The sequence below is a fragment of the Zootermopsis nevadensis genome, unplaced genomic scaffold (assembly GCF_977971745.1).
Source record: "Zootermopsis nevadensis isolate Lab colony 2312 unplaced genomic scaffold, Znev_1.0 Znev_ptg000022l, whole genome shotgun sequence".
In the NCBI taxonomy this organism is placed as follows: Eukaryota; Metazoa; Arthropoda; class Insecta; order Blattodea; family Termopsidae; genus Zootermopsis; species Zootermopsis nevadensis.
In genome coordinates this window covers 10,339,420-10,352,911 of record NW_028259154.1, presented here as the reverse complement: position 1 = coordinate 10,352,911, position 13,492 = coordinate 10,339,420, and the positions used below count along the sequence as shown (strand labels likewise).

At 36.7% G+C, this 13,492-nt stretch overlaps 1 protein-coding gene across 10 annotated transcripts in view; it reads right to left on the bottom strand.

The window, feature by feature from the left end:
- SPR (G protein-coupled sex peptide receptor) overlaps positions 1 to 13,492 on the bottom strand; it is a 619,021-nt gene that overhangs the window by 207,353 nt on the left and 398,176 nt on the right. For all 10 annotated transcript variants that reach the window (XR_015536569.1, XR_015536568.1, XM_087353881.1 and 7 more), the window contains one exon: positions 7,587 to 7,607. Coding sequence is in view for 5 of the 10 variants with exons in the window: in XM_087353881.1 (XP_087210007.1) it covers positions 7,587 to 7,607 (21 nt within the window). In the remaining 5 variants the exon portion in view is untranslated. The remainder of the gene's footprint in view (positions 1 to 7,586; positions 7,608 to 13,492) is intronic.

The window sequence follows — 13,492 nt, the reverse complement described above, 5'->3', positions numbered from 1 at the left end:
ATACACTTTTCATTTTAAGGTCAGGGAATACACAAGAAGCATTTTCTCTACCTTTAAAGCAAAATGCCTAAGGTTATTTTTCGTGCAACTGTTATCTCATGGCCGAATCAACATACGTGACGAGCCAAGGGAAAATTACACTAGAGTTTCATTCTATGACGTCACGCCCGTCTCAATTTGTGGTAAGATCGGATTAAGTTACGAAGGAAACTAATTGTGCAATTACACAGAATGTTGTGTACAAGTAGGTATTTCTCCACAATAATTACGCCACTCACAGGCGCAACTGAAGTCTTCGTCTGACAGGGCAAATAAAATAAATTACGTAATTACGACTTCAGAAAAGCAGAAGTCACTTTGCAGGGAAATTTGACTCAAGCACCTAATTCGTCAGTTGGAAGACATGTTTCTTGATGAGTTAGCAAGCAATACAGATGTTAACAGGGCAAACTTCTGGGGGTGTTAGTGAAATAACCACCCTAAGTTCATCCTCATGTTGCGGATGCAGATGGCCACCAGATGGCAGACAGATGCGAATACAGTACCTACTAAATCCATTAAGACAGCTGAAAAGGGGCAGAACTCCAAACTAGACGTTCTGTGGGAGCTAACAACTCTGGTGACCGCATTCTGTGGCTCCGAATTCGTGACTTAGTACAGAATTTTCTTGACTAGCTGAGTGAATATCAGCTTCAGGAATGTCTTCTTCACGGAGTTTGTAAAATTAACATAAACCATCCTATACTACATCTACTTGCTGCAATATCGAAATTAAGCTGGAGGCAACGTCTTCAGATCTGCGGGTCACACACTGACTGCGTAACAAGAGTTCTGCAGACTGTTCACTTAATTTAGTTGTTTGTGTAAAGAACAGAACGTAAGACGCCATGAAGCAAGCAATTTCACGGTTCATCTTGACTGCAGAGAACAAACTCCATATCACTTCTAATGACTTCATTATTTTGGCAGTTGGTAAGACTGATGAAAAACTTCAAACTTTCTGGCACAAGCTCTGACCTTGCGGGACGACTGCACTGCGTCACTGGAGTCAGCGAAAACTCTTAAGGTCGGTAACAAACCTATTGGAACAAACTAGTTCACAACGTAAACACATTAACGTAACAATTAATAACAGTTGGATTGGTTCACTTAGACTTCTGGAGGGCTAAAACCAGTGTGTCTCAGTATGACTCTATTTGTCTAACAGAGCTTAAAATCAGCGGAGTCAGGTATTTTGACTAAAGGAACACAGGCGGAGACAAGACGTCTAGTACCTTCTACCCTCCTGAAATTCAAAACTCAATTACAGTTCTAATAAGTACGAAAATTGTTACTCCTCTTAATTACCAAGTGTTAGAAGTTCAGATTGCTAATCTCACAGCTCAGTTCCAGAAGTCATTACGCCTCAAATATTTATGAATAAACTGTGACACGCAGATGTCCTAAAACAAGCAGTCAGAATGTGTGTTCAAACACGTGCATATAAAAACCAGTCACTTGGCCAGCTCAATCTAATCTACACTTAATAGTGAGGCGATATTTTCCTCTTACGTACAAGGACCACACCTGTTCTGAGGTCCGTGTAGCCTCCTATCCAGAAGACAGCGGGGTAAAAACTGAAGTGAAACTTCCATCTTAATCCAGTGCCTATGTTAAGAATGCGTAGAGCTATACCTTCACTCCTCCATACGTCAGCATGTCGTGATGCGTAGCTAAGCACCAGGAATAAATCTGCGTTTGCCTTAACATCCTTGGAATCCATCTTATCTTACTTACCTTCTTTAAATTAAACTTATTATTTATTATTTAGTGTTCTGTCTGACGACAGGTCCATATGAACTGGATCCTTTCATCCTTTTCTCGGACTGGGACCTGTTCATATACGTTCTTGGCAGATGATCCAGAAGTGGTTTGCCATTGCCTTCTTCTGTGTGTGAATGGAGTAATTGTTGGGATGCCACGGAGAAACCGGGGAAGCCCCCGGGGGAAAACTCCGTGTTGCCTAGACCACGGCCTTGCCCAACACAAGTTATAAATTCGGGCACCGCCGGGAATCGAACCCGAGACCCCAGGATTACAATGCCAGCGTTCTAACCGCTAGACCACCGTGGCTAGTTAAATTAAACTTATGATACAACAATGTGCCTATGTGTGTCCTTCATTTCAACCTGTGGAACATCTGAAGGATTTTCACGAAATTTGGTATTGACATTATGCACCTCCAAATTTTGCATTTTAATTACCTACATTCTGAAATATGTTTCGCTAGTCATCAGTTACGAATATGGTACTACGAATGTTTAATTTTATATTCGACAGACCCTGTGTGTATATACTCGTATTTAATAAGGTATTCCCAATATTTCAATTAAATTCATTTATTAAAATGTTTGCCGACAGCGAACAGTCAATGACAGGCAAACATTGATATATACATACATAAACTAAAAACAGACTAAACTTTATAATAGATCAATCAAACATTTCCCGTAGTGACAAACATGTCCTTAATGAATCACGTTTTAAAGGTCATAACATAAACGTCATTGGTATAATTCAGTTAAACAACAAATTAAATGCAGTGCTTGATAAAATCAGAATAGCCAATTACAAGTACACAAAAAATAAAACACAATATATGATACAAAAAGAAAAACAAGTAAGAAAATACAGTATAAGTAAACTGGCTAAATATTAATAATATGCATAAGTTAAATACACTTTGTTAATGATGTCAATCCTCTAACACAGTATTGGCAGCAGAAACACCTAGACGAGGAACTGGCCTTTAAACTACTACGAACGGAAAACGAGCAGTAGTCTCTAACAGATCTAAAGGTAATAAGCAAAAAAAAATGAATCCAAAAAGGATAGGTAGCAAATATTTTCTTTGAAATTATTAATGACAAAAAGACCATCAAGTACCTCGTCAGGTGGAGTCAAAGAAAATTTAACCTAAGAGGTCTTCATATTTATAGTTCATTTGCCACTAAATAATCTTGCGTAAAATAAAGCCTCAAATTTCCATTGAATTCTTTCAAGTTTAGTATAATCAGTGAAAGTAATGGAATTCCATGCAACAGATCCATACTCAAGTTTAGACCAAACAAGATTATTATACAAAACCAATAGGCTATCTAAAGTAGAAAATGAAGACGTAATATACCTAATCAAACCTAGCATTCTAAATATGCTGGTGAAAATAAAGCTTGCATACTGAGATCTTTAACACACTGAGAACGCAATATCAAATTGTCATATAATTTGTAATAGAAATATATGCTGTTTGTTTTGCGAATAAAAGATATAATCGTGGTTTTACCTAAATTAAGCTTCATACCATTTTTATGGCACCAATTTTGCACAGCATAAATATCATGTTGCAGCAACTTACAATCAAAAGCGTTTCTAATATTACGATATATCTTTAAATCGTCAGCAAACAAAAGGTAACTGGAATTAGAAACAGAGTCGCAAATATCATTAATAAATATATAATATTAATTCCTTTATTAAAGTGTCTGTCAATAATTAAGAGCTCGTGATAGTCAAATAATAACTGTACAATTAAATAAAACAAATAAAAATAAAGCTAAAATTTAAATACTTTACAACATTGAGAACATTTCCTCAAATGGGGCATTCTTTTAGTAAAAATGTCCAATAACCTGATCATGTCATATGCAGCAACAAAGCACCTAATTAAATTACTATCTTAGTGCACTCTTCAAGCTCAAAGCAGAAAATTATCTCAATTGATTTGTAGGCTCATGAATACTAACAGGATCCATAAAATATTAATACCAATCAAATAAATCGATTAATATTAAATCACCGCACATAATAATCACACTATGGAATGGTAATTTATTTTGCCTGTGGAAACATTAATAATTATCTACGAAGGTGATAACAACATAATAAATTGAAATGACAGTAATAACTTTCTTTGCCATAATTACAGTTTGACGCAACAGGAAGAATACGTGACTAGAGTAGAAGTCTATCGTATCTGCGCACGGCCAACAACGCTAACTCATGAGCTTCGTTGTATTTTACTGCTAGATACAAACATAATATTAACAGCAGCGCAGAATACGTAGCAGTAAGATTCTGTGCAATAGGAATCTAGTTCGTGAGTCCTACCGTTCACTCATCTTTATTTTAGTTGTTTAACCTCCCATTTTCTTGTATTTTCCAAGTGAGAGGTATCTAAGAAGTTTTCCCATCACAAAATCATACACTAGTTCGCTTGCTTTCCTTTCGTTCTCTCCCTTTCGATGACTTTCGCCTTTTTCTTGCGTATCTTTATAGAGGTCGCGCGAGAAGTGCTGGCACATGCGCAGAGGACTGATTTTGGTCGTATGAGATGGACTCGTCCGAGCACGCGCTAGAGGGGTGTCAGCTTCAGTCGGTTTGTAGCTCTAGCTGTGTTTAGTTCGGTGCGTCACCGCAGCTGAGACTGTGCGACCCCCACTACTAATGAACTTCCCTCTCTCGGCTTACACATCGCGCATTTAGGTGCCACGACTACTCGCGCGACCTCTACCTACCATTCTTCTAAGGAACCTAACTGCGCAGTGCACAGACAATGAGTTCGCCTACATTAAAGTTAGCGTCTCTGACCACTCGATTTGTCGGCGGACATAATCACTTCCCCCAAAACTGTGCACTGAATACACACGTTATGAACACAGAAATCTGAACACTGCCACGAAACCAACCAGACCAGCGCGCATAGTGTCTCACTCATTAAAATACCGTGGTTTTTGTCAGGCTTACCACCATTAATTTAAATATACCATAGTCTTTTTAAACTTGCGCTTATTTTATTGACTGTCAATCATAAACAGGGCAGTTGCGTAACGATAAACCAGCCAGTCAATATATTCATGACAGACACACCAAAGATTACAAAACAATATTATTAACCCTTTGATACAAAACCTCAGCTATATAAAACCTAAAAAATCGGTTCTGGCCCCCAAATCACACCGCATCTCCATTATAAACATCATTCTGCTAATTATTAGAGAATCTCCGTTTATTCTGATAACCAGGCGAAACATAAATGTACTCTCTTGATTGTACTATCAAGTTACTAAACGTTACAAAAATTTACAAAATCAAACCAGGCTCAATGCTGATCATTATGAAGGAGACAGAGCCAGTCTTCGAATCGCTGATTTTTAATTCACCACTGACTGATCGCCCCAAAGAATTTTATAGCATTCAGTCGCTGTTAAATTTTTAAATCTTGTATAAATTGATTTGTACAAACACGGATTATCTTCTTAGATTTATTTAGCCACTCATTCATACAGACAGACACACGTAAACGGTTATTACTTGTGAAATATGAATTCTTATTGCTCTGACGGAGGCGTTACGTTTTTACAAACCACTGTTTACCACTTTCAAGACCACACGTCGTCAACAACACAGCTCACGACAGACAACGTTATACTTTCTTGTGTCTAGCATGAATTATCCAGTGCTTCATACCACCAATTTCATTAAATCTAATGTTGGCAGCAGTGTCACCTGAGGGTTTTATTTCTTCTTTTGGAGCAAGACAGTTTGTTGGAGCATCTAACTAAGATCGATTCTATGTTCTTGGACTTTGCGATAGATGATTTATTGAGTATTACGAAGCGAAACTTTGACTCATTAATTTATTTTTTATTTTCATTCCACTTTATCATCGCGTAGCTCCATTCCTCTGGTGTCTGAATCCCGTCCTTAACGTGTAGATTGATTGCCAAGAGATTTATTCTTATGCGTTGTCAGTGCTGCTGTTTATGTCTTACTACCCTGTTCTATATAGCTTAAATAAAATCCTAACTGAATATCAAGATGGAGACAAGATTAAATTTAATAACGTATGTCGTTATTTTCTTACGAATTTGTAATCCTGACAACTTTTAAAAACACTAAAGATTAATACTTCGACAAGAAGTAAAATTACTAGATGGTTGTATGGCTGTGAAAAATTGTCTCCATCACAAAGAGTAGAATATAAACCACAACTGTTTGAAAACAAATTACTCAGGAATCTAACCTAACCTAACATAACATAACCTAAAAGGGACGAAGTAATTGGGCAATTCAAAACGTTACATGACAAGGCGCTTTGTGATTTATTCTTTACCTAGTACTGTACTGAGCAGAAATGAATGTTAAGTGCAACTAACTGGGCTATTACTCGGAATACGGTACACAATAAATGCATCACATAGCGAAACCACTTGGAAATCCGTCATTCGAAAACTGTAAAGGAGATGGTAGGATAATGTCGAGAAGAATCTCATGAAAACAGATTGAGGAAGAGAAGACAACTTATATATTGATTTTAAGAAAACGGGTTGTGAGAAAAGGAGAATAACGTGGAGCCAGTCTGGATAGGTACAGTTGCGGAGAAGATAAAAATCCTTGCACCTTACAGGAATCAAGTACGGTAATTTTAACTATATCGCCTCAATACGTTAAGAAGATTGTAATGGTACACCCTTTGGAGTACGGTAACATTCGAAAGGCATTCTTTACGCAGCATCACGTGCACTGACGTCAGTAGGGCAACCAAGGAAATAAAAAATGCAACAATCATTTTGAAAGGCACAAATGTATCTTACAATAATGCGACCTTAGGTAATTGTTCCACTGATATAATTCGATTCCACTTTTAAATAACAGCAATAAATTAATAACAATAATAACACGAAGCACGGAAAGTGTTTTCGATACTAGAACACACAGAATATACTCCTGTGTTATTTGCATAACGAATTTAAAAATATTAAATCCGCCTTCTATCGCGAAATGAATTTGTGGCTCATTTTAAAACAGTCACAATTTTCAAATATTCAATATCATAAAAACACATTTTCCATATACAAAATTCCAATGTTTAAATTTGAACATTTATCATACCCAAACATTTTTACCCCATACTAAATAATCAAACCTATTCACCCCTATCCTGACGTAAATTAAAACAAAATGACCTGTCCTAACCTGAAAACCTAAAATAACCTAAATTAACCTGATGTAACATAGACTAATCACACTTAGCCCAACCTAATTTATCCTAACCTAACTCCTCCTAATTACTTAACAATATATCACCAACTCTAACCCAACTTTCCTTTCTGAAACTAAAAAAACCTAACCTAACCTAACCTAACATAAATTAACAGGAGGAATAACGACTGGAATATTAATTAAAACAAAGATAACAATAACTCCGACTCAACTGCAGGAAAACGAGACAGACAGACAGACATTAAAGGGTAGTATAGGTGTTCTTCGTTTACGTAAGAGCCTATAAACCTAATAATGCGTTATGAAATTAACTAGCTAATAAGCATGTCTACTTGCCGTCTAATTTATATAGGCCAAATCTGGCATTTGCTTTAGATCTACACAAGGCCGATAGCATGGTTCAGGAGCTGAAGAAACTATATATATATATAATATGAATCGTGATTCACGGCAATATAGACAGACGTCACTGTCAGACTCAAGTGATACTCCAATCAAATTCGTGTTCACTTAACTGAGTAAATGATAAAACAGTCAGTACTTACCTCGTCTGAAGAGCCAGGAGTCTGCAAAAAGGGAAAACGATAAATCAGTTGAGTGCTTTCATCCTTACGTAAATAAATACGATTGAGGAGACTACGTAATTAGCTAAAGGAACAAATAGTAGATTAATTATGTGAGTAATACGTAAATGTATACATGGACAAAGAAAGATACTGGAAAGATTAATGTAAAACTAAAGTATTTCCTCGATTTCAAGACGCAGTTTTTCACTTTTTAATATTTCGGGGTGCGTCTCAGAATCGATCTAAGAAATATGATGTATGACTAAATAGCAAGATTCGTCATGTTTATAATATTAGTCACGGGACAGTAAACACGAGTGAATAAATAAATCAATACTGAAACAACATGGAAAACTACTGATAAGTAAATAAGTACATTCTGTCGTAAATGGCTGTGTACGTACTTGTCGCAAGATATCTTCGAGCGTCTCTGACCCTTGAAATAACTAGCCAACAGATGTAGGGGAAGAGAGGGGAAGCAACAGCGCATTAGGCGTCTTCAAGGTCACGGAAGGTAATCCGCGTGACACATAATCAACAACAATACAGCTTTGCTAGTTTTCATCTAAAATTATTCTTTGTCAGGACTTTTTCTATCGTCAGTTATTTAAAATCACGACGTTTCGGAGGCTGGTTCTGTCTCCATCTTCAGGTGAGAGGTACCTACTCTGTTGGGTCCCTTAGATAGAGCTAGTCTCTGTCACTGTCCACTCTACCTAAGGACCCAACAGAGTAGTACCTCTCACCTGAAGACGGAGACAGAACCAGCTTCCGAAACGTCGTGATTTTAAAGAACAGGCGATGGAAAAAGCCCTGACAAAGAATAATTTTAGATGTAAACTACCGTCATCAAAACTCTTTAGAATTGAATTTGCTAGTTTTGTCAACCGCGACTTCAGAGTTGTCTTAATTCGCCTGGGCTCTCCTGTTCGTGTTGAAACGTTATACGAATACGCAGTATGCAATTTGGTGTCTCATTCCGTGTTTATTTATCATCCCAATTACATCTCAGTAAATATTTAAAGACACGACGCAAACAGAAGGAATTAAAAACGAATATAGGCCTCTCAATATAAATATAAAACAGTTTAGAGGTAAAAAAATATTGTTTAAAACATGTCGTTTGAAGAGAAAAACAATTAGAGAGTAATATTTCAGGTTCTGACGGCGGCTTGTACGAAAATGTCTTCTGGTATTTTGCGCCGTGTAGGCTAGTTGGAGTTTGACCTTTAGAGGACCTTATTGTCTCAACAGAGCTATCACCGCCCTGATTATGGAGGCAGCAAGTACCTCTGGAAAGTTTGTAAAATTCTACCATAAATCACGGCGTAACATCCCACAAGACAGCCAAGTTTTAATAATTATAAATATCATATAATCTTGAATTTTTCGTCATTTAAACGTTTTTAATGAACATCAAAATGTCCTTCAACGCAAGAAACCATGTCCGCCGAAACCAATCAACTAGCTTTCATATTGGCTCTTCGATAACAACATATTTTTCCCCATGTTGTGTACAATTCACCTCATTTCAGTCTCCCACTTTGTTTCGGGAACATGGCCAATGAATCGTTGTCCGTAAAAGGGTATTAATGAAACAAACGCATTTAAACCATTTCGCCGTTCATCTGTTTTTCACTACTACAGCGAGATATATCGGTTGAAGTCAGCCCACCGGAACTGCGATATGTCGAGTACAGAAGTTTGATATTTCTATCTCGATTATCAGTGCATCCCTTTACAGAGTGCAGAAGTTTAGATTATAAAAGTTTGCCCACAAAATATTGAAATAGTCTGAACGTGATAAGCCTGAACAAAAAAAAATGTAGGTATTTTTACAAATATTGATATCTGAAAATCCTGTGTCATTTCTGTAGAATTTTTAGTTCGGCTTGAAATGTCAAAAAATTTTGCGGTTTTAAATAATTGTCGCAGAAAATGTTTAAGCACATATATTTTATTTTGCCGTAACATCTGCTCCTAGCAACGAGTTGTCACATGTCTCAGCACAATCCAATACAGGATGAAGCTTAGCGTGAAAGAACGACAGACAGAAAGAGACTTAGTGTAAGGAAGGCTCTGTAATTGAACAGGGCCCGAGAGATTTCACATTCTGTGAGTATTTGACGTTTCCCTCACGTCAAAAATTTCACTACTCTTATTGAATCCTGAGGTTTATCAACTGTTCCTAAAATCCCGCTATTGGACCTCATTCTTGACTAATTAACTTCAATGTTAATTATCCCTCTGACGTCAGTCATGACTTTCAGGTTTTCAGTCACGAATTTTGTACGTTTTCTTTATTTCCCCTCGGCTGTTGTGTGTTCCGTCCGTCAAGATTCAATCACCTAACAACATCAGGCGAAGATATAAATTATAAATATTTGTTGGTCTTACGGCGACTGAATATAACGAGAGCTTCTCGGGCCATCTGGTGTGTAAAATACTGAGTTACAGACCACCATTTTGGAGAATATCTTTGTCTCAGAAGTCAGAGAAATCTCCGAAATGTACAACTGTAAAGCAATACTTACACGGGAGTCTTCAATACAAATTATAAACTTCCTCATGATATATATTTGTTTCTAGAAACTTAGTTTTTCACTTTAAGCGAACACAAATTGAAGCTGTCTGAGAACAGTTTAGGTGAGAAGCTATCTGGAACTAAGCCAGATAAAGTAGCAAGGGACTGGACTACACCTGGAATATACAGCCGGTTATCATGGCGATCATCTGCTTCGAAACAGATGTTCATGACGCTTAAAATGTTTTTCCATCGAAATAGGTATTTTCTTTTCGATTTCGCAGTTACGAATATTTTCGTTATTTCTCTCTACAAATATAAAGTTATCTCAATCTGATACTGGTCTATCATTTTCGTCAATGTTATTATCGTTATGGTTCACAGTTATATAAATTATTTTCTCAAAAATCTTTATACTAGTCCTTAAGAATTTATTAAACTACATTTTCTTCTTATTCTTCTATAGTTTGAAAACAGACTTTTTGAGTAACTCCATCTTGTGTAATCTGTACGTGTTTCGAGTCTTCTATTCCTCATCGCTCTCCATTTCACTACCGTTTACTGGTTAATCGCTAATTGTTTAATCATATTTTCTATCACTTAATTCTTTCGTTTAATTCTTTGTTAAATTTTTAATTTATTCAATATTTATCTACCCTATACTCTATGCAGGACATGTTAGCTCATTCATTACAGTTCTGTTAACATAACCTGGCTAGTTCAGTATTTAATTTTGTTCTTCCTTCTATAGAAGCTTTAGCTCGTATTTATTCTATTCTGTTTTACGTCATATTTTCTTTGACGTTTCATATTGTATTGGAAAGTTAATCTCTGTGTATTTTGGAATTTTCCTGATAGCCTACAAGTTTTATTAAAATTAATTTTTCCATTCTACCAAAGTAACTTCCCTTTTATAAACTACAATGCTGAATAAACGTTACTGCTTTACTGACAGATACCACTTTATAATGAACCAAAAATCTCTAATGGTCCTTCTACAACGAAATTCGTACAACACATTAAGTTATTAAGGTCACGTATCTCGTGTCATAACATAAGACGTCTGACAGGTACATAGAGTATATACGCACATACATGTATGCATATTTACATGTTTGTAAAACACACGCAAATTTATTTTCGGAAACATCTTACCAAATATGCGATTTTCGAAGTCGACTAAATATATCGTATAATCCGTAATATTCCCCACTAAATGGTACCTGCACCTTGTCGTGGTGGTGGGGCTTGAGTACCTCAGTGATCCCAAGAGCTATTCTGGCGGTAGCTTAGCTACTGGTAGGGCCTCCATAGCCAGATTGGTTGAGGGGGAGAGGTCAGACTAAGACAGGTACCCTGGTCCTCCAGGTTGGGGGTTGGTCACAAGGCTAACAACCTTGCACCGTAAAAAGGAATATGTTTCGAAACCTCAACCTCGGACAGACGGACCTAACAGAAGGACCGAATGGAAGAGGAGAATTGAGGAGGCCATGGACCGAACGCGGACCGGAGAGCCATAGAAGAAGAAGAAGAAGAAGAAGAATCCGTAATATTATCGAAGCAAACGGACTAAATTATTTAATCGACCTAGTGCTCGAACAAATCTACGTGGTTATTCAGACGTGAAAGAAAATAAGTGTTTCTAACATCGTAACTTCCTTTATTTATTAACGACGTTTGCCATCTTCAAGTTTCCTAGAAAGTGCAAGGTGTTAGATCCCGTGATACTCAATCCCAACTGAAATTTAAAACGAAAATGGCTTGATCAAGTGGCCATAAAAAGCAAACTTGCGTTTCCCAGTGTTACCGAAGGGAAATGGTTCTAGAAACGAAAAGCTGGCTATCAAATTACTCTGGGATGTGCGGACTGAGTTTATCCTCGCTTTAAACACACCCTGTTAAAGAATACTCTATATCACCTCGTATTCTCATCAGTTAACAACTTAAATGTGAGGTTAAGTTTTAATGATTGTATTATTTGTATAAAAACACCGATGCGAGTGAAGAATCCTTTGTACATGGAGATAGTACAGTGACAGCATTGGGTAACCTAGCAACCAGATCTTGACATTACCTACTCTTGGACCATCCATTGTGATTCAGTCCCCGTGCGACATTGTAACCCTCAGTTAAGCGTGATTAATGAATATGGCGACGGAGCGCAACTTACCATTCAGAAAGTAAGACCTAGGTCGTGACTTCAATTTTTAAAATTTAACTCTGACATGTTACAGACAAATCTCGTTCAAATCCCGACCAAAAAAAAACAAAAAAACAACGACTACATGAGGGCAAATGCGTCATCAAGTTACCAGTATTCAGGAAGATCCAGGCAATGAATTACCTCAGGCGCTAGTTCGTAGGTACAGCGAAACACAAGGAACCAGAATGCTTTATATTGAAATCAAAATGAACGGTACCCAACTCAGTAAGTCTTAAGTATCGACACATGATTAGCCTACTTACTCTTGTGATCACGTCAGAAAGCGCATGCGCGAAGATGTATCTGCCATTATAACGAGTGAATATACAGACGAATATTCTCGGCGAATCTCACAATTCGACAGTAATCCACCTTCATATTTTTTAAGATCGTCTTCTCCCATAGTGCCATGCGCCGTATGCGATTAAAAAGCGAAATAAGATGTGATACATGACGTGCCTTTAAGCTGCTTTGATTCATTTCCTTTTGTCTTGTGTTCCTATTGCTCAAACGTCTTCCACTCGTCTACAATAATTGTTAATCATTACTTCGACAAGGGCCAAGAACATGAAGAATTGAAACAGATGTTCTCTATTCATCGAATTTCACAAATTATAAACTGCACAGAAAACCAAGCTGTCAATAGAAAAGATGGCAGAAGGAAATTTTGAAACACGTTAAGAAACTGATGTAAGATACCAGGTTAAAGCGAAATTAAAGAAACTATTCTATGTAGACAATAATAGCATAACGAAACTTTTGATTAAACATTACAATAATAAAAAATATAAAAGAGAAAATTACTTTTAACGACAACAAAAGAAGGTAAATTAATGACAGTAGTTATTACGTACCAGAACGATTTAAACTATTTTCAAATAAGTATATTTTAGGTAAGTAACATATCAGTTAATTTTCTGGAAACAGACATACTGTCTGAAACGGTGTTATTTTCAGAATATTAAAACGGTGGACAGAAGTCCATATTTCCAATGACAGTATAATATAAAATCGTTAGAAAACTTTCAAAATCTGGTAATTCAACAGCGTAATGTATTTTTTTATTACGTAGTAGTTGCTAAGCTGTTCAAGAATTTACTCGACATTTCATCACCAAATGAGATTTGAGATTCCCACGGCTGATTGCTTCCTCCATAA